The sequence below is a fragment of the Sorex araneus genome, chromosome 6, assembly GCF_027595985.1.
Source record: "Sorex araneus isolate mSorAra2 chromosome 6, mSorAra2.pri, whole genome shotgun sequence".
NCBI lineage: Eukaryota > Metazoa > Chordata > Mammalia > Eulipotyphla > Soricidae > Sorex > Sorex araneus.
In genome coordinates, this window is record NC_073307.1 from 128,068,716 (window position 1) to 128,091,998 (window position 23,283).

A 23,283-nucleotide genomic window follows, 5' to 3' on the forward strand; every position below is an offset into this window, starting at 1 on the left:
GATACTGGATAAGTAGACGCATTCATAATTTCCATATTTAAGCTTAAGAGGAAAATGTCTCTGCATCACCCAGTGCTTCCCTCTTAGAGCTGAGACCGGAGACAGTTCTGTGTCCGTGTTTTTAGAACGGACTTTTAGAACATCCTCCTTTGTGCTCAGATTTAATAATCGGCCTCAAAACTTGAGAAAGCTGAACTTTACTAGCAGCTCTGGCGATGTTCTGGGATTTATTTATAGTTGACAAGTTTTCCACTCCCAGGCCCAGGAAATTCAGCACAACACCCACCCACACTGCGGCACTGGATGCACCAGAGCGGTGGGGTTATTCCGCAAGTAGCCACTAAGGGGAGCCGGACGCTGGACCGCCCTGCAGTGTTGCCCTGACAACAGCGGCGCGCAGCTTTGTGAGCGAAGTGCGGGCTAAAGCAGGTGTCGGGTTGCAGAGCGCTGGCCGGGGCTCCGGGATTGCGTGGAGCCTGGGAGCGGCTAAAAGAGTCGGGCTACTGTTACTCCGCCTCTCTCTCCGACAGCTTCCGAACCCGGAAACTCGCAGGGTGAAAATGGTCCATCATTCAGGCTCGATTCAGTCCTTTAAACAGCAAAAAGGTCAGTTGGAACCCTGGTCCCCCTCCACGCGGGCGTCATGTCCACCCCCTTCATGCCCTTGCAGTTATGTGGGAACATCCTATGCAGGTTCACCCGACGCAGAGGTGGGGAACTTTTTCTTTTTTTCTTTCTTTTTTTAACTGCCTCTTCACTTTGCATCAGAGATGACTGATTTCTGAGCCTCCGCGGTCCCTGGGAGAAGCTGGATTCGTCATTTCTGGGAATTGGTTTTATGGGTGTCTCTCCTAAGACGGTCTCAGTGCATTGCAGTAAACTCGCTTCGTAGAGGTTGCGCTGCCCGGTCCACGGCGCTCTCAGGTTTGGAGACAAAATTATTGGACCATGTTTGCCCCAGTCTGTGATTCCAGTTACGATGAAGTTTCACTCTAGTGGATTCTCTTTTCCAGATATTTTTTACGCAAGCCTGCGAGCTAGAATTTTTGGAGACTTTCAAGAGCTGGCCTGTTGAAAGGGCTCCAAAACTTTACTGGAAAACTTTTTTTTTTTTTTTGTCTGTGCGTTATTCTTGATTCTTCATTTTCAGGTTTTATTATTAGGTTGCACTTTAGGGCATTTATATGATCTCTTTGTAGCTTCGCCTTCAAGTTTTCCTTGGTGCAGTGACCAGTCTATATTTTCAAAGTCAAATCAAGAAAATTTCAAAGTAATCTCATTTTTTGGTATGTGTTTTTAATTTCGTTTAAAAAAATTTATAAAGCACATTTATTTTGAAACTAGTACTGAATATCCGTCTAGATCCTAAGAAAGGATCAAGCGTGTCTAAGTTAATTTAGAATCTCAAAGATCTGCTCATTCCTTAATTTCATCCGTCTGTTTTTTTCCTTCATTGGGAGAATTTCCCAGGAGTGAGAATTCTAGCTCCCCAGTTGATACTTTTCCAGTCAAGTGTTTTAAAATACAAATAGAATATATAGATATTTCAATCCAGGAAAGCAACACATGATTCTAGAGTTAGTTTATTTTCAATATTATGAAATTTGCCTAAAATCAATTATTTTTAAAATGCCATTTTATTTGATTTATAAAGGTAATTATGTCATAGTTGACTAAATGATGCCTAACATGTATGACTTATTTAATGGTAAATTTGCTCATTTGAACGTAGGTGATTACTTAGTACTTTACTTTTGCCCTCCCCCATGGCTGATGTTATCCAATTTCCTTTCAAAAAATATTTCTATGTAAATCTTTTCTTTTTAAGCAATAACTGCACAAAATTACCTAGGAGAATTTATCCTGCATAAAGCTGAACATTGAACTGGGTGAATTTCAAATTTCATATTTGTATGCTCTGTTCAGGTCCCAATTCTCTAGAATCTTTCAAAACTATGATGAAATTGAGAGGGAGTGAGAGTATCTTAGAATAGACAGAAATTTTGGCTAGCATGCAACTCCAATTAAAATGTAAATGTTCCAAAGAAAATTAAACTTCTTCAAGAAGTGATGATCTGCTTAATCATCTTTTAAAGCACATATAAACCCTTCGAAAGAAGGCAAAAATTCTAGGAACCTTGAAACAACTCCATACAGTACTATGATGTACACCTGGGGGTGACTCATTTCTAGACTGTGGAACATTAAAATACACCCCCAACCACACACATAATTTATGATATATGGAGACATACTGTGTTTCTAAAAACAAGTAATTTTCTGCTTTAGGACCAAATAACTCTTTGTTCAAAGTGAGTGATAGAAAACTATGCAAGTCTTATCACTTCATGTTGTTTTTGTTACGATGTATTATGAAATATTTATTTCAAGTTTTTTTTTTTCCTGTCACAAAATACATTAGTAAAAGAGTAAGCATGGAAAGGAGGAGGGATTAGAAGGAAGCAACATTAAAATGATCCTGGATATATGATTTTTAACACTGATTAGACATTTAAAAATATAAATGGGGATTGATTATATTAGTAATAGGAAAATAATATTCTAGATGCTATCTGATCCAGAGGGCAGAAGACAGATGTTATTTTGTGTAATTTTCACTGTAACATTAACCTGAAACTGTAATGTTAGGAAGTGGGAAAAAAATTCCTCAATTCTTATAAAGACTTCAACTCTAAGCTCACTTCATTCCTAGATTTAAAAACAAAATACTGATAGGGCTAGAGTGATAGCACATTGGGTAGGGTGTTTGCCTTGCACACGGTTGACCCGGGTTTGATTCCCAGCATCCCATATGGTCCCCTGAGCACCACCAGGAGTGATTCCTGAGTGCAGAGCCAGGAGTAACCCCTGATCATCTCTGGTGTGACCCCCCCCCAAAAAAAAACAAATAAAAACAAAAACCAAAATTTTTTAAACATTAAAAAATGAGAGAGTTTACTTTTCCAAGTCAAAATTTTGGGACTCCTGTTTCATAAATTTTACAGGACTTGCAACATTGAACTATATAGTTTTCACTATAACTTTTTCTTTCTTTTATGGGAAAGGGAATTGACACTGTGGAAAGAGTTTCTTTCTGAAACATATTGGAAAGTCCTGCCTCTAGTTCATTTGTAAGGAATAATTAACATGAGCAATCCTATTTATGAACATTTTATTTAATCATGTAAGAACAATTACTTTAAAAATTTTTATTATAGTATATACTTGTTAAAAATAATTTCAACTTTCCAAAGTTGTCTCTATAATAATACTTAAAAAATTTTGACCACCTTTAAAAAAAAAAAACCAACCTCTTTATTTGCAGCCTTTATAGGAGATGTGGCTATTTCATATATATGTGATAATCATGTAATAGTCCCTGATCTAGATTTTCTCACTAATGCTACATAGTGCTTTTCATACTAGAGATAAAACTATTTTTGTTAATTTAATATATGAACTTCATTTTCATCCTTGTGTAGTCTTGCCAATCAACTAATTAATTATAAATGTTGTTATCTTAAAGTATTCTTCATAGTCCCTTTCACTTGAAGATAATAATACTTGGCAAAATTTCAATATACTTGGTAGTCTATCTGACACATTTGGGATTTAGAAAATTAGTGAATGATAAATATTATTGATACTATTCTTCCCAGATTCATTTACCATTTGTTTGTTCTTTAGAAGTAAAATAAACACTCAATGGTCTCATATATATATATGTATATATGTATATACATATATATATACACATATATATGTAAAATTAAATTTTCCCCATTTCTAGTATTTTGGGATTTGTTTTAAGAAAAACTGGATTCCAGTTTATTTATGGCAATTTCTTTGCAATAATCTTGAATAGTTATCACAAAAATCCTGATTTATATATCCTTACCTGAGGAAAATTTACAAATAATTACTGTGGAGTAAAATTTAGATGGAGATTAATAAATAATTCTATTGCAGGGATATGGTACTTGTTCACTCTTAACTCTTATTTCCTTATTTGCCAAATTCTTGTATTGCCAGATACTGTGGTTGGCTATGATAGCATTAAGAACTCTCTCATTCTGGAAATTGTTACTACAATTAGTAGTAACACATTTCTCTTCTTGTTTATTTTGGGTAACACCTGCCTTTTCTCAGGGCTTAAACCTTGCTCTGTGCTGTGGGTTGAATTGTGGTCGGGCTTAGGAGTCTGTATTTCAGATTGAACCCGAGTCACCCCCATGTAAGGCAAGAGACTTACTTGTGGTACTATTTCTCTGGACTAGAGACCTTTGAAAAAATTATTATTATTACTTTTTTTATTTTAAGAAGTTTTTGTGGTAGGAGATTTGTTGACCTTTTTAAAAATCATTTTAATTTGGTATCACTGTGAGTTATTTAGTTACAAAGTTGTTCATAATTCATTTTCAGTCACACAATGTTCCAACATCCAGCCCTTTATCAGGGTATATTTCCTGCCACCAGTGTCCTCAGTTTACCTCCCATATGTCTCTATGGCAGACATTCTTCTCCTCCTTCTGTTTGTCCTTCTCCTCTTTTTCCTCCTTCTCCTTCTCCTTCTCCTTTTTTTCCTCCTCCTCCTCCTCTCTCTATCTCTCTGTCTCTCTGTCTCTGTCTCTCTGTCTCTCTCTTGCTCTTCTCCTCCCAGCCCCATTTCCTCTCTGTTCCATTTTTCCTTGTAGGCACTGTGGTTAGCGGTACAGTTACTGAAAGGTTAACGCAGATAGCACCTTACCTCTTTTCAGCACCCAGTTCTTATCCAGAGTGGTTATTTACAACTATCAATGTTATAGTGGTCCCTTCTCTGTCATAACTGCAACCCTTCCCCCATTTGTGGCAAGCTTTCTACCATGTACTAGTCCCTCTTGAGTTTGTTCAGCATTTATGTCAATTACAGGCAACTGGATTTTCCAAGAAGATGTATCATCTGCTTCTTGGCAATGATATTTAAGTTAGGTTTATGAAATATGAAATCCACACTTTCTTTTACTTTAATTTGCTTTAAGATTTAGAGTATTTAAAAGAAAAAAAAACAGAAGTATTACATATTGGGAAGTATAAAGGTAAAGTCAGGGGCAATTTATTTTTGGCATTCCAAGGATAAGGAAGAGTGCATCCTGCTTACAGAAAAAACTGGTAATGTGTGTTTGCCTTTGCCTGAGCACATATTGGAGAAACACATTATTTAGCAAATCCCAGTGATTTCTGGTAAAAGTCCAACTGTGATTCCCAGCCTGGCTTGCTCTGCTGTGCTCAATTTAGGGTGGACTCATGTGTCATACAAGAGTGGGTGAGGAAAGGACCATGCAACTTCTGGCTTCTCATGGCTTTTATTTACCAATAGAGCCAGCAAATCTCTGAGGGAAACTGTAGATAATATCAAACACAGCCTGTCCCCAAAGACTTGGACTTAATCGGATCGGTTGAATCTATTAAGTAATTCATCATTATCCTAAAGGACATTTGGTTAAACATTAAGAGTGTTGTTAGTAATTTCACAAAATTAAACACTTCCTACTCAGATAAACAGTCTAATAATAAGGATCTGCATACTTACATAATGATTTGCAGAATAAAATACTTTTTTCAAAATCAAAAATAAATCACTCATTATTGCAGCTGCCTGCCCGTCTGTAGAACCTTTTAGCATCTCTCCTGCTTTGCGCTTTCTTCATGCTTTATTTAGAGCGAGTCAGATTGGCACCTTCGACCTCTGTCCAGTGGAGCTCCATTGCAGGGAGTGATATAAACAAATAGGAATTGTCCAAGCCTTAGAAGCCCCGGAGCAGCACCCAGAAGCACCCAAGCTGGCCATTTATTTGATATAATATTGCTCCCCACCCTCATTTCTACAAGTGAGTTATTAAGTTTCCAGAGACGTTAAGAACAGTTAGTAAATACATCCAGATCCAATGTGTATGTTAAGAGCAGAGACTGGGATTCATCACTAGAGCCAACCAGCAAGTTCCCTTAATGTATAGAGAAGGACAGGAGAGATTTCCTATTCTAATTTTGCACATGTTGGTCCATACATCTAGAAAAATCTTTTTTTTTGGGGGGGGGGTCACACCGGGTGACGCTCAGGGATTACTCCTGGCTCTGCACTTAGGCATTACTCCTGGCGGTGCTCGTGGGACCATATAGGATACTGGGAATCAAACCCGGGTCAGCTGCATACAAGGCAAACACCCTACCCACTGTGCTATCACTCCAGCCCCACTGGAGCAATAAAATTCTTAACCATTTTATTCTATTCTTCCCGGGATACAATTTTGCTTCCTATTTATGTTCTATGTTCTCTCTGGGCATCTATTTGCTGATACCAGTTTATATTCTAAGATTTAAGCTGTTTTTTTCTCCCCAGGAGACAATCCAGACCTTGGGGTTTATAGTTGTGGGGGGGACGATTTCCCACACTATTTCATGATTCCATCAGATGTAGTTTTGGGGAAAATGTCTAATTTCAGTATCACTGAAGTGCTCTCTCTTAGACTCTTTTGTCTCCTCACTGAAATCTTTAGACATACAACACTCACATACACTTACCCTGGTGTAACCAAAAATAGAAATATATATATATATATATATATATATATATGTGAAGCTATTTATACACTGACAAATATGTGCTCATGCATGTATACTAATTTTCATAGATATTTTAGTCAGTTATTTTATTATTGAAGGAGAGAGTGCATTTTCTGTTGCTAAAGTAATTCCCAGGTCTATAGGGGAAAAATGGTGGTGAAGATATTTTAAGATAAGAAAAATATTCTTCTCATAGTCTGGTTCTGACCATCAACCCGAATAATCAGAGAAAAGCAAGTTCTAGTTTAGAGTACCTAAGGTCATCTGATTTAAAAAAAAAAAATTGTCCTCGTGTTGGAAAATTTTCAGGTACTTAGAACTCTAATTTCCCATGACACTCTCCAAATGAAGGTGAACTCTCTTATTTTTCAAGCCTCTCCTGCAGTATTTCTCAACAGGGCTAATGGGATACTTCTAGAGTGCCCTGATGAAAACTGAATTAAAAGGCGGGGCATAACACAAGACTAAGGGATCAACTGGTAGAACAGGGAAGTCACAGGAAGGAAGCAGGTCAAAATCAGGTTACAGCTGGTAAAAGGTTGTGAAACACTGCTCCAGAAGACTTTTTCATTTGGAACTGAGATTTCCATTGTACTGTGAACCTATATGCGATTGGAAAAAATTACTGGAGATTGGTGATTATATAAAGTGAATTCACAAAATAAATTCAGAACTGATCAACACTTTATAATTTTTTATTTAACAAATATGCATACATTTGAAAATATTACTGTAAACAATAGATTAAATGTAAAAGAACTCTGCCTAAAAAAAGAATTTTGAAAGTTCCCTGTTATTAAATCCTATTAGTACCTTTATAGTTTTTGACATGCATCTTTCCTGAGCTAGTTTTCTTACCCAATATTTTCGGCTATGAGTCCTATCTCTTAAGGACAGGGAATGTTAATAATAACAACAACAGTAAAAACCATTAGCATTTAAGTATTGGATGGACAGTAATACTATCCAGCACCCCACAAGTCTTAAATGGACACTGCATTGTTTCTTTACACTCATTAAAACCTTACCTGTTACTTACCTTGCCAACTGTAATGGTAAAGAAATTTAGGTTCAAATTTGTATCTGCATTTAATTATTTCAAGTTAATTCAGTGAGTAATACAGATATAGTACTTCCTGACACCAGTGTTCACCTTTCCAATTGTTCTACAATCCACAAAGAAGTATATTTATTGTAGATGCTTAGAAAGATACAGAACTTAAGGAGCTAGAGGGTGTCACACTCTCATCTGATTTTCAACTCAAGGTTCTGTAGTTTATACCCTTTCTCAATCTCTTGTCTGCAAAAAAAACAGATTTAGGCAGAGTCTGTCATTTTCAAGATTGAACATGGGAAAGCTTGCTGTTCTTTCTGTGCCCTCCAGTCACCTTGTATAAAACAAAATATTTAGAGAGAATTATCTCCATGTTCCCTCTGATTCTACAGTTCATCAGAGATTAGAGATGTGTGAAATTATTTTCTAAAATTGGCAGTGCATCAGTACAACTATCTTGGCTGTCCCTTCAGTTAATACCAAACTTCCTAAATTGCTCTGCAAGAGGGAAAAAAACAACAACCAAAAAAAAAAAAAAGCCCCACCCTTTAAATCAGGACTGCTTACAACCCTAAAAGACATATTAGAAGTCAGTGCCATCTTTATCCATGTTTCCTCAAATGCCATAAGACCCCATATTCATATCCTTGTGACTGAAATACAGTGAAATTGGATGAAAAAAAGACATTGTGGAAAATAGTTTTCAGATGCAAGTATTATTGTTATATACATTTTCCTGGTAGGTTTCTCAGAAGTTACTAAGATGATCAAACTGTATCTACCAATATATAATTCCTAAAATGATATGTGTTTATTTAAGACTTTGTATGACATTGGTCTGAAGAGATAATATGAGCTCTTAGGTATCCTGACAATCCTATTTGATTACCAGAACCCTCTACATCCTCAAGTACATAGCAAGAATAGCACCCAAATGCTTCAATGAGAAGTTACATCAACCTCCAAGTAAATAAGACACTTAATAATCTAGAGCTGAAGCGATAGCACAGCGCATAGGGCATTTGCCTTGCACGTGGCTGACCTGGTTTCAATTTGTCCGCTTCTCTCGGAGAGCCTGGCAAGCTACCAAGAGTATCCCGCCTGCGGGGCAGAGCCTGGCAAGCTACCCATGGTGTACTCAATATGCCAAAAACAGTAACAAGTCTCACAGTAGAGACATTACTGGTGCCCGCCTGAGCAAATCGATGAACAGTGGGACGACAGTGCTACAGTGCCACCTCCCCGTTTATCACTGCTTTCTCTATTATTAAAATTATAAGACATTCCAATATTGTCTCATGATTGGTAAAAATGTTCCTATAAAAACTCAAGTAAAATGAAATTGATTATATTTAACTGACATTGATATTTAAACTGTTTTCTTTTAAGTCATGGCATAGTCATGGTTTGCAAGATTAAGAAAAATTTAAATGAACCAAAATATCTGAAAACAATTCACAGGTGTAGTTTCTGAATTTATTTATATTCCTGATATTATATTTCTTTATTTTGATAAAATTATAATGCTATAAAGCAGCTTTAATGGAATTCAAGTACAAAAAGAGAAACTATGTTTTTCTTTCTGATAACATCCTTCTCTTTGCCTTATTTCATGCCTATCATAGGTACTTGAGGTATCAGTAGCTGAAAGTGAAGTAAAAATTAAGGTCAACATGTTGAGTTCAAATTTCCTTACTGAGGAAAATGCTGCCTTTGGTATAATGTCTCCTTGTGCTTCAAAGATTTTGAATGATACTTCTCTATTTTTCACACATTTCTCTAAGGATGAGTGAGTTGGTGGTATGCAGCACATTGAACAGCTTGCACTTAGTCATAACTCTTACCAGATGTGAAGAAATCACCCACTCAGAGGTGCTTATGCCCATTTAGACATTACTCTAGAATTTAAATCATGGATAGCAGTTACTTTAGCATGTACTTCTTAAAAGATCATGTTTTGCAAACTTATTTTATATACTCTGGAAATATTACTCATTGATATAACTGAACAATGACTATTTATATAAGAGTATCTTGTGTAAATATGATTTTACACTGTGGCTTTTATAGTGTTTCAGTCTATATAATCAGTGACTCGCCTGGTTATGTTCTTCATTGTCTTAAGCATGGCCTCATTTGGAACTGGACACATAGCTCAGGGGCCAGGGGTAAATGCCTGGCATGAACAAGTATCTTGGTTATTCTCAGTAATTCATGGTTATCTCAGTATGGATGGGTATGTCTCTGATGATCCCCAAGACTCTAGAATTCTACCTGAATGTCACGAGGTCCTACCATGGAACAGTCTGACCCAGTTGGCTAAGTCTGCCAGGAGTGGCCCTAAGACCTTCTCTTCGTGGTGATGATTTCATACTAAGACATACTAAGAAGTGAAAAAAAAAAAGATGGGGAGATTCTGAATCATTGTTTCCGTCTGAGTCAGACTTAGATATATTCTACAATTTCTCAGTAAAATAAAATATTTATTTGTGAGATATGCCTTAAAGTCACAGAAGATTTGTAATTGTATTTACCACGTACTACTGATTTGTCACTATATACTTGTGCATAATTTTATCAGACTATCAAAAAATGTATGAGTCTATTACTATGCAATCTGGTTAACACAAACTATAGCTCATGCAACTTATATTCACATTTTGAGAAAAAAATCTCTCAAGGATAAGGAAATAATTTTAGAAATTAAGAAAATTACATAGTAATATAGCTAATAGTTGGCAAGCCTGAGATAAATTAAAAAATAACCTTGAATTTGCTAGTGTACCATGAAATACAATATTTTTAGGAAGAGCTTTTTTTTTAAAAAAAAAACAAATTCACCTTGGAAAAAGTTTAAGGAAGAGTGTTTTGTTGATAGTTATTATAAAGAATCTAGAATATAATCTTTGCATAGCAATAAATAAATACAAGGATCATGGGCCTTTTGAAATTGCTTAGTGGTAAGCTGCACAAAGGATATCACCAAATTATTTTTGAGAATTTTTGTTACAGCTTATATTCCAATTGTTGCCATATATACATTTATGGAAATCTCCTATGAAGCTATATCATATATTCTCCTAGATTAACAAATAAAATTTAAAAATATTTTAATATCTGATCATTTACTTACAGACTTTGCTTACTTATTTATGTATTTATGCTACAGGGACCATATGAGTGGTGGGATTGAATCTGGGTTGGCTGCATGAAAGGCAAGTACCTAACTCACTGTACTATCTCTCCAGTCAGCTTTTTATAATGTTTTTGTCACCCATAAACCTTTTAATAGATATGCTTCTTTGTATCTGTTGTCTTCTATTTCATTTTATCTAGGCAGCTTCCCCTCATTATCTATCTATCTATCTATCTATCTATCTATCTATCTATCTATCTATCTATCTATCTATCTAAATACAGCATTGCTGTGAAAACTTTAAGTCAAAATGCCCTCAAGTCATTTACATTTATAAAGAGAAACCTTTGATAATTCCCAGATAAATATACCCTTACCATCTGGTGTCAGATAACACATAACATCATAAATAACACTTAACATACTAAAGTATGTAGAAATGATATGGATGAGTATGCACCCTGTATGAAATATATGCCTGGGGGAAGGCAGTTGGCAGAACCTCATAGGTGTGGTTTTTACAGGCAGGGTGTATATTGTTTTGGGTGTGTGTAATAGATCAGAGCAAATGGAAGTTGAAGCTATTTTTGCTATTTGCCTTTTTTTAAAAGTAAAATCCTCTGTAGATTTTTGTTGTTGTTTTTGTTAATAGAAATATGTAATATTTTATTGCTTCAAAAAATAACTCAGTGGGGGGCTGGAGCGACAGTACAGCGGGTAGGGCATTTGCCTTGCATGCGGCCAACCTGAGTTCCAATCCCAGCATCCCATATGGTCCCCTGAGCACTGCCAAGGGTAATTCTTGAGTGCAGAGCCAGGAGTAACCCCTGTGCATCGCCGGGTGTGACCCAAAAAGCAAAAAAAAAAAAAAAAAAAAAAACCCAAAACAAACAAACAAAAAAAAACCCAGTGGACTAATCCAAACTCTTTGAAAGCAAAGAATGGCTATATATGTTTCCCTTTGTCCTTTGCTTAGGTAGTATTAAGATATATGGATCTTTGCTAAAGATTTAGGCTCTAATACTTTCTATATGGAAAGTCTTTGGCCTGTTTCTTTTTTAAAAATTTCTTTAATATATTTTTATTTATTTTCTTTTCTTTTTGGGTCACACCCAGCAACCACAGAGGTTACTCCTGGCTCTGCACTCAGGAATTACACCTGGCAGTGCTCAGGGGACCATATGGGATACTGGGAATCAAACCCGGGACGGCCATGTGCAAAGCAAATGCCCTACCTGCTGTGCTGTCGGTCCAGCCCCCTGTTTCTTGATTTATTTCTTTGTATTATATATTAGGAATGGAACACTATTTGCAGATTATGGATGTGTGGCATAGAATATGCTTCTGGCATGTTCTGGGGAGAACTATGAGAGTAGACCAAGGTGATCATTCTTATTCAGTAGACTCATTTAATTCTACTCACCTTATTACCTCTCTGCTTAAGGGGAAGGTACCTGTCAAATAAACCTCTTTAAAGGCAGAACATCAATCCAGTTTAGATCTAGAAGTTAACCAGCTTTCTAAAATGTGTAAGTGTGACAAACTTTTTAGTGTTTGTCTCATGGAATTTCCACTGCATGATTTTATTTGATCCTTCATCTACTCAGTTCCACTGTATTTCAAAAGTTCAGACTGATCTTTTAGTTAATGTTCTCTCATCTATTTTCTCTTGGCCTCACAGATTAATACTATTTATATTCTCTTTTGGTTTGTTCGCTTTGCTTTGTTTTGGGGCATTGCCTCTGGTGCTCATGTCTTATTCCTGGTCTTGAACTTAGACATCACTCCTGTTGGTGCTTCCGGAACCCAATGGGTGTGCTGGGGAAATAACCCAGCAGCCACATGCCAGGCAAGTGGACTGTCACTCTCACCAGACTCTCTTTTTCCCCTTTAATTTTTATTTTGATAAATTTGGCTTGGGAGCATGGCTGTAGCTAGATTCCGGTGGTCTTTGGCCGCCGGGAGCTCTGCTCAGGGTGGGGAGGGAGGCTGGAGCCCATCCCCTCTGAGGGGCCCTGGGGAAGACAGCCAGGCGTGCGGGCAAGAGACTCTGCATCACTTTCATCTGAGAGCTTGCTTTTAAATCTCTCTGGAAGTCTCCAGCCATGCTGGAGGCCCCTCTCCACACGTTCGGACAGGCTCATGCATGAAGGTACCGGCAGAGGAACCCAGGTGTGTGTAATCCCATCAATGGCGAACATCCAGAGAGACTTAAAAGCAAGCTCTCAGAAGTGCACGGCTGTAGCCTACTTCTCCCTCTGGGAGAAACTGGCAATCTTCTGAGAGTTTCCTGCCCACATGGGACAGCCTTGCAAGCTTCCCATGGTGTATTCATAAGGAAAATCCAGTAACAAGCTGGATCTCATTCCCCTGACCCTGAAGAGCCCCCAGTGCAACATCGCTAGGAGGGCCGAGTCAAGATGGACTTCTAAGATCTCAGGGAAAGGAAGAAATGAGATGTTACTGATCCTGCCTGAGAAATCGGTGATTAATGGGATTTTGTGATTTTTGTGATTTTGTGTCTTGGGAGAGCTGGGAAATTGATGATATATTTTTGATAAATCTGTTAAGTGGATTATCTCAGTTCTTCATTACACTGATACATCTGAATAAGTCTAGTTGCATATTTGATAAGATTGTGCATGAGATATATAAATGCAGATTTGCTTTTAAGTTTTACCATACCATGATAGGATGTTACTTTGTAGCACATACTGAGCATATTTTATCCTTGTTTCTCAGATGGAAAGGCTAGTTTAATTTATTCTGTGCTGGTTAACCATATCACTGGTTTCATGCTTGAAGCCTGGATAACGTAAAACTGTTATTTGAAATATCGGCTGGAGCCATAGCACAGCGGTAGGGCATTTGCCTTGCACGCAGCCAACCTGGGTTTGATTCCTCTGCCCCTCTTGGAGAACCAGTCAAGTTACTGAGAGTTTCTCGCCCACATGGCAGAGGCTGACAAGCTACCCATGACGCATTCAATATGCCAAAATAACAAGTCTAAATAACAGTAACAAGTCTAAATATGGAGACGTTACTGGTGCTCGCTCAAGCAAATCGATGAGCAACAGGATGACAGTGACAGTGACAGTTATTTGAAAAAGAAAATGGGTCCAATTATTAATGGGATATTATTTAATGCTCTGCCAGAAGTAAAGTAGATTTGGCATATGGAAAAAAAGATAGAAAGATTCAGGGGAAAGACTGGATGGAAAAGATTCAGGGACCTTTTTGAAAGCATTTTGTATTTGTATTAGTTTGGGATATATTACATGTATTTTTCATTTCAAATCTCTTCCAACATTTTATGACTCCAGGTTTCTCTTATGCCACAGCAGGATAAAAAAAACGAGAGACTGTTCTTTAAAAAAACATATTCTTTGTTGTAATTTTTGTAACAAAAGATAAGCATATTTTACATAGAAATGTGACTCAGTTGCCTTTTGATATTTAACTCATGGTAAATGAAATGATTTAGTTGAGCCATTATTTATATTTCTCCCCTTTGAGAAACAGATGAAAAGTAGAGAACACTTGTAATAAACTTTTTTTTCCACCTGAGATATATATATATATATATATATATATATATATATATATAAAGGGATGGGGTCTGATGTCAACTGGTTGCAAACCCTTATGAGTTAAAAGATGATAGCACTGTTCACTGTAGCACTGTCATCTCGTTGTTCATTGATTTGCTCGAGTGGGCACCAGTAATGTGTCCATTGTGAGATTTGTTCTTACTGTTTTTGGCATACCAAATACGCCACGGGTAGCTTGCCAGGCTCTGCCATGTGGGCGGGATACTCTCGGTAGCTTACGGGGCTTTCTGAGAGGGATAGAGTGCAAGGCAAACACTCTACTCACTGTGCTATTGCTCCAGCCTATATATGCAGATATTATATATTTTCCACCCTGAGAATAAGTGGAAAAATCATAAAAGGTTGGTAAAATTTTATCTTTAATTGTTTTGACATCTTCATTTTTTTTGGATAAAAATTCCCTTTTTAAAGAGTTTTGTTCCATATGCTGAAGCTAATTTATTTCTGGCCTTTTCTGTTGATGAGGCACACTGTTCACTGTGTTTGTGAGTTGCATTTTTCTCCCTCCAACCCCTTAGCTCCTTTAGAATTTAAATATCTGCTAGTTCTTTTTTTTTTTTTTTCAGTGCCTCCTTCAGACACTCAGGACAGTTCATGGAATTCTGTCATTTATCAGTACCATTTATATTAACATCTACATTTGCCATTTCTTTGTTTGAGTAGATATTTTTAACAAGACAGTGACAACTATGTGTTTTGACTATGACCTTGATGAGTCAAATCACAAATTCACATGATTCATGTGATGATGTGCCAGAAATTGACGGTCATTAAAAATGATTTTCACATTTTTTATATAAAATAATGATTGAAGTATTGTCTACTATAAGTTAAATAATAATCATGCATGGGAAGTTAATTGTATTTTTATGCTGAGTTATGGAAATTGGAATTCTGAAAATTTAAATAAATCAATGAAGCTTAAATTGTTGTTCATGTACTCTAAAACTGTTACTCAAACTGTCCCAACTCTGGCTCTTTTCTAGCCTTGATTCCTACTTCTGTCTGTGTCCTACTGGCTACCCCCTTAGTCTGGTGGCCCCTGTTTAACGCAATTTCTATTGATGGCCTCCTTGAAGTATTCTAGGGCCACACAGCCATTCCTAACCTGGAAATCCCTCTTGTTCCAGTCAATTTATCTTAAAGGAATTACCAATGGCAAACAAAGTTGCAGATTATTGAGCAGATAGCCCGGTAGCAATCCGGAAATGATGATAACTAGATCTGACACTAACCAGAGTAATTTCATCACCGATTTTAAACTGATTATCTTAGATTATGATGCTTAGGTTATCAATCCAACTCCTAAATTAATTTTGTCTGTGGGAGAAGTAATTACCTTCTCATGAATTCAGTATATTATAGAGAGTCCTTTGAATACACTCATTAAACAAATGGTGCTGTAGTTGGTTGCTTTATTTCTGAATTAACGTGCATATATTTTCCTATAAATCTCTATTGTCCATGAGGAAAGGTATACCCCGTGAATCCTCTTTATAAGTTTTATTCTCAACATTAATGGTGTCTCACATATAGGGTATGCTCAACAAATATTTCTTAAATATCTGACTAAATATCTGCATGCTCTACAGTCTGTCTTCATTTTTATAGTCTAAATGGTGGTATTAAAACATGCACATTCCAAACAAGTTATGTAATTGGATATTTATCTTATAGTTCCTGTTACAATCTGTTAAATACAGGTTAAGGGAATGGGAAATGTAGGGAAATGGGAGATGACTCAGTGTCCAATGTTGCTTTCCTTGCAAAAGTGAGGTCATGAATTCTGTCCCTGAAGCTGCTGCATGTATCAAAAGCAATCTTTGCTGCGGTTCCACTGCCGGTGACTGATAGCTCTGCTGTCTGTGATCCCTGGTACCTCAGCACTGACTGCAGTTCAAGGGTGTGACTATCAGCAAGCACCATATTTAAAAAGATGTGCAAGCCGAGTTAGGAGTCTGACCCTTCGCAGCCAGGTGTGTGAACACTGCAGTGGCCTCTGGTGATACATCTAGAATGTGACTATACATCAGAGAGAAAAGAATATCTCTGGAAAGGCTGGAAAGCTCCACAGCTAAAGGAATGTGTGGTGAAGTTTGCATACATGCACCGTGCATGCAACATAGGGTAAGCACCGTGACTAAATGTACAAGCTGCACAGCACCACAGAGGAGAAAGGAGGAAAGAAAAAAAAAACACAAATACAGATTACCATGAAAAGGAAGGGAAAACACTAAAACACTGAGTGTTTGTACAACTAAGAAAATTACAGTTTCTTTTCAGCGTAAATATGTAAATATGTTAGAGATATTTTTGAATTCTTCCACCATACAGATGTGGAAACTGTCATATATAGAGATGCAGGAACTTCCTGTAAATTCTCTTTTTAGTGGCAGAACACCAACTCCTCACGTTATCTGCATGCAGACCTCAACCGATGCCTGTTTCCAGGGTCTGTGTTAATCAGGGTTCTGTTTAGTATTGCTCCCAGAAAAAAAAAAAAAGACTGAATTGCTTAAGCAACAATGTTTGCTATCATATACTTTAGAAGCTTGAAGTTCAAAATCAGAGGTTTTTGTGGTTTGTCTCCTGATTGTTCTCTAGTTGACCACCTTCCTGCTGTGTCCTCACACTACCTCCTTAAAATGTCCTGGCACATCCTTAGTTTCCCATTAAACAGTACCACTCTTAGAGGAAAAGAACCCACAATACAGCCTTTAGCCATTTGCTCTTAATTGCCTCTTTAGTGGCCATGTCTCCAAATGCAGTCATTTTGGGGGTTAGGATTTACTAACCAAATTTGAGGGGGAATATAATCCAGTTTTTAGTAGGTCCAAGGCTGTGCTTGGTAGAGACATTCTTACATTGTTTTCATATTATTGAGACAAGATAAACTCTTTCCTAGTGAATTTTTTAATTCTCATTTCAGCATTTTGCTTTCCCCTTACTGGTAAATGAGTTTTTTCCTGTATTCTAACATAAACTTGAATTGTGTGAACCAATATTTTCAAGGAAGAATATGTGGTGGCTCCCTATGTAGGCAAAAGTCTTCTAAGTTTGAGCACCTATTTCTGGTCTGTATACTCCATTTAGACAAAATCCTTAAATGACTGTCTTTAGAGTAGGACTTAGCATATATATTATACCAATACCTACTATTGAAAGGTGTGGAAAAGTCGAAACTCAAATTAACCACTGTGTTAGAGGTATACTAGGCACAGGCTTTTATTTATTTTAACACAATAGTAGATGCTGCCACCTTACAGGAGTTTGTAAGGACCCGGGCTCTTGGGTCCTGGGTCTGATTCCAATTCTAATGGGTGAGAAGAAATTTTAATTTCACTTTGTATTTCAGGGCTGGAGTGATAGCACAGTAGGTAGGGCATTTGCCTTGTATAAGGCTGACCCGGGTTCAATTCCTCCACCCCTCTCAGAGAGCCTGGCAAGCTACTGAGAGTATCCTTCATGCAAGGCAGAGACTAGCAAGCTACCCTTGGCATATTTGATATGTCAAAAGACAGTTACAACAAGTCTCACAATGGAGATGTTACTGGTGCCCACTCAAGCAAATCGATGAACAATGGGATGACAGTGCTACAATGCTTCTTTGTATTTCACACAGAATGAGTGTGATGGAAAACTTAGTCATATCTCTACATGTTGTTTCCTGCTTGCTTTGAGGATTATCCAGAATTACAGATCTTAAACCAGTTCCTTAGACTAATAACCTAACTTGCTCTAGAGTGCATCCCTTTTGTAATATCTTTGCTATTTTCTGCAGTAATTACAAAACATCGATACAATTAATGTGAAAGCGTCCATCTCTGTGCATCTTTACTGCTGGTGCCTGCATGGCTGTCGTTTGGCGATAGTAGTCTCCGTGTTAATTGATATCTTACGTTTGCTAAGTTTTTAAATTCCATCTGAGTGGATAATAAATAATAATAACAAAAGAACTATTATCCAAAAGTGCTGAAAGAGCTTTATCTACTTCATTGCTATGAATGCCAATGTTCATGATGGAAACTGTAGGTTTTATAGATTGAGCCAGAGAACATAAGAGCTGTTACTTTCACACAGTAATTTAAAAAAAAATCACTAACATTACATTTCAGAGTGATTTCTATTTCAATATGCTTTTCAACAGCCTCTTAATAAATAAACACGACTCTTAAGACAAAACTGTGTTTTAGAAATAGAACAATTGGCAAAGCTTGATTCTTTTTTTTATTCTCATCTATTTTTTAAATGAAGTAGCATCTTTGGTCAGTGCCAAATGTGAAAGGGAAGTGCTGTTGGGGAAGGCAGAGAGAGAAGAGGAGCAGAGGAGGCTAACGAAAGAGGAGGCACAGGGGAAGAGGAGCATATTGGGAAGATATGAAAATACAGAAGTTCCTTTTAAGCTACATATCTTTTCACGATTCTTTGTGGTTCAAAAAGCACACAAGTTTAAACTTATGACATCAATTGTTTTACACCCTTTTTCCCCCTATTTGCAAGATCCAGAAACGTAGGAGTAGATAAAAAGAATCTCCCTCTCTCTCTCTTGCCAAATCATCAGTATGCCTCTAAGGTAATAGAAAACATTTCAAATGATATCAATGTACGTGTGTGTGTGTGTGTGTGTGTGTGTGTGTGTGTGTGTTGAAAGCATGAAGGGAGGTAATGGATGATGTAAAAGTGGCAAAAGATGCAGACACTGAATTTTTAGTTATTTATCAGGTTTCAGATAGAATCTGGAAGATCTTTCAAACTCTTCGCCATCTGGAAACATTTGAATGTCAAAGAAACTATATCATTTCTCTTTGATATTTTCCGACTTTCTGTTTTCTTCTCTGCTTTCACCAATTTCCTCCTTTTAAAATGCTTGTTGTAAGGCCAAGGAAATAACCAAGGAGTGGTAAGAGGTTCTTTGCCTGAACAGTAACATAAGCCCTAGTACCATGAAGACTGACTAGCACTGTGGGGTGTGGCCCTGGAGGGTAGGGCGTCTCCTGCCTGAGCAGCACCACATTGTCAATCCACAACCTTGAATGGTTCATCTGGGTTGGCCCAATATAGCCTGCAGAGCAGGGCTTGTGTATCTCTCCCACAAACAAACCGACGTTAACTGACATTAAATCAATTTTTTTCATGATTTGTTTATAAAAAAAAAGAAAACTGTCATACACAACTCTTTTTTATTTTCCATTCTGAAGACCCTTAAGAGCATTTTGGGAACTCTTTGAATTTAGCTCCTACTGTTAACAAGGTCTGCTTCTTCTTAAACAAAACTGTCAAATTATGGGCTCCCAGAATAATCACTTTCTAAGTTCATCCTTGATTTCACTAATTTGTTCTTTGACAAAGAGCGCACTTCTTCCATTTTTTTGTTCTTAAAATTATAGTGACCACTCTCTTGTTTGCAGTTATTTTCTAAATTGAGCCCCTCCATCCTTGTGTTAGTGAACTATCATTATGAGTGAGAATTATCCTGGAATACTCGAAAGACTGAAATCACAAACAAGGATGGTTTCAACCCTTCTATCCTGCTAATACTCCAAAGAGAAAATAAAATCGAACAGGTGAACACTTTCTCATCTCTCCCTCTTTAACTCAGAACAGTCATGGATATGAGGACTGAATCTGCTCTTGGATGAAAATGAAATTGCCCTATTTAGAACACCATATGCACAAGGAATTACTGAAGCCCTTAAAACTGAATAGCTTTTAATCCTCTTCATGGCAAAAAGTCAGACCTGGATAAATTTAATTAACAAATAAGTGATTTGTTAGAACAGAGGTTATTACATATTTCTAAATCATAATAAATGCGGTTTTACTTTTAATTCAATCTTGAGTCCAAGTGAAGTTACATTTGTACTGATTCAATTACAATTTTAATTAAAGACATTAATTTCATACACTAAGAAAAACACTATGCTAAGTTCAAAAGTAAAGAAAACAGAAAATTCTGATTTTCAGTAAATTAATATTCTTTTGTTAGAGAGAATACAATGGAAGGAATATGCATACTAAAATAAATGGTGCCCAGTGCCAAAGATACAAAATTAAAACAGGATAGGAACCCATTTCAGTCAAAGTAAGTAGTTGAATTTTTTTGGCAGACTGACTGTTTGCTTTGAGTATTTTAAATCATATTATAAACATTTTATTTTCATGTTTTGCTTTAAAAGAGCAGTGCATCTTTATTGTCCATTTCACTAGAAATGGAAAACCTCTATAAGTAACAAAACAAACCACTATTTAGAAATTATTAGTTTTATCATACCCATTTATTTCTTTATTGTGTCTCAGATTCATGCCTCCAAGTACATGCGCATATTTACACATACCAATATATGCGCATACATGTGCATGCACATACATTTACATGCGCATACATGTAGAGCTAGATAGATGTGTGTGTTGAAAAGGCAACTCTGTGTGCTGGAGCGATAGTGTAGGGGTTAAGGCACTCAACCTTGTATGTAGTTGTCCTCAGTTATATTCTTGGAACCCTGTAGGGTCTCATGAGTACACCAGGAGTGATTTCTGAGTAAATCCTGAACACCCTAACTGAAAACTAAAACTAAAAATGCCAAATATTGTATTATTTATGTATAGATAAAAAATATTTTAAATGTAAAGCACAGGGAACATAAATAAAAATAACCAATAAGAGCTTCTTGAGTTATGGGCATGTGACTGTTAACATAAAAACTGATTGTCAGGCCCAGGGAGATGGCTCCAAGGGCTGGAGCACTTGTAGTGTAGAGAAGCCGGGCATGATTCCTGCCACCACATGGAAGGTATTGCCGTCAGGACCAATGGAAGAAACATGTGAGCAGCACAGCAGGAGCAGCTCTTGAGCACCACCAAGTGTGTCCTCAATATCACTGTCACTGTCACTGTCATCCCATTGCTCATCGATTTGCTCGAGCGGGCAGCAGTAACGTCTCCATTGTGAGAATTGTTGTTACTGTTTTTGGCATATTGAATATGCCACGGGTAGCTTGCCAGGCTCTGCCATGTGGGCAGGATACTCTCGGTTGCTTGCCAGGCTCTCCGGGAAGGGTGGAGGAATCGAACCTTGGTCAGCCGTGTGGAAGGCGAACGCCCTACCCACTGCGCTACCAAGAGTATTTGCCCGCACAGCAGAGCCTGGCAAGCTACCCATGGCATATTTGATATGCCAAAAACAGTAACAACAAGTCTCAATGGAGACATTAGTGGTGCCCGCTTGAGCAAATCGATGAGCAATGGGATGACAGTCCTCAATATAGGACAATATAAAACAAAGCAAAGCAAAACAAAGAAACAAACAAAAAATTCTCTGTAAGGTCAGAGATGTAGCTCAGTGACAAAGTATATGCCTCTCATATGTGAGGTCTGGAGTTTGATCCCCCACATTGTGAAAACATAATCTAACTACAGAATTGTCATATATGAAAGGAACTAATAATCGGTGTGTAAATCTGAAAAATATAGGACAGGAGAATTAAGGAAAAATATAAATTAGGTTAAGATATGAAGATGAAATTTATTTTACATATAACTAATTGTAAGTCTGGAAAAAAGTAGAGGGGAATGAGACATGATTCCAGAGTATTTGAAAGATAGCAATGTTCAGTTTTGAAAAGTAAGTGAGTACCACATACATAAATTAACGTATACACATATCTCGATACATTGTAGAAAACCACAGGTTGTGAAAAAAGATTCTCTGAAAGATTCACAGAAATCACAATACCTACAATTAACAATAATTAGGCAGGAGCTAACTTCTCAAAACTTATAATGGTTTTCATCAAACAGTGTTACAGTATCTTTAAATTGTAGAGACGAAATGTCTGTCAGGAAAAATTACACTGTGAAAAGGTATCTTTCAAAAGCAACCATAAAGTAACGATTTTTGCAGAGGAGCAAAAATAATTTACTACTGAGTATTAGTCAGTAACCAGCATTCTAAATAATAGGATTCAGTACATTGAAAATACTAAAATTAAAGACTAATTTGAATTATATCTTTGCATCATATCCTAAGATATAATGCAAAAAAGTAAATAAATATAAATCATAACATTTAGTAAATTAGACTGATAACTAAACAGAAATGAAAACAAATGAATAACAATACCAGTTGAAGGAGACAAATATCAGTTTAGAGGCAACTTTGGAAAAAGACTAACCTCCCCACACAGGCACTGCTGGGTATAATCTGCCTGTAATTTAGCTACAAGTAGGATGTAATTCAGTGTTTTTCAGACTATTTGGGAGGTACTTGCTGAAACAGAAACAAAAAATGTGGTCCACTTAAAAAAAATTCTTTTGGGGCTGGAGGGATGGCACAGCGGGTAGGGTGTTTGCACGTGGCTGACCTAGGTTTAATTCCCAGCATCTCATATGGTCCCCCGGGCACAGCCAGGAGTAATTCCTGAGTGCATGAGCCAGGAGTAACCCCCCAAAGAAAAAAAAATATTTTAAAACAAGACAAGCCAAAAAATGATGAAAAACAATGGAAAGCAATGTAAAAGTGACTAGTTACTTAATGTTATTGGACAAAACATCTATAAGGAAGATGTCAACGAATAACTGACTCTTAGGGCTGTTCCTATACAGTAGTATTACAAATATTTTAAGGAAGTACAAATCTGATAAATTTGCAAACATAAAGGTAGCCTTGGATGGACTGGAAAGAGAAAAGATGCAGATAACCATGTGGAAACTCATAAATCTGGTGTTAAAGTCGAATCCCCTCCAAATTTGAGAGAAACCATTATGTTAATGTAAGCATAATAGAGACCATGATTTAGTTCTTATGCATAAAGCACTTAGCCTCATCTGTGAAATACAGTAAGAGCACAAGAACAAAGGCCATTAGGAGGCCTGGCATTAATATG

The 23,283-nt window shown here is 37.0% G+C and overlaps 1 protein-coding gene across 1 annotated transcript in view; it reads left to right on the forward strand.

Annotated features, from left to right (window-relative positions):
- Nucleotides 1–355: 355 nt before the first annotated feature.
- Nucleotides 356–23,283, forward strand: part of ANO3 (anoctamin 3) — a 255,090-nt gene continuing 232,162 nt past the window's right edge. Inside the window, exon 1 of the mRNA XM_055141496.1 lies at nucleotides 356–606. Within this exon, the coding sequence (XP_054997471.1) occupies nucleotides 561–606 (46 nt within the window). The 5' untranslated portion in view covers nucleotides 356–560. The remainder of the gene's footprint in view (nucleotides 607–23,283) is intronic.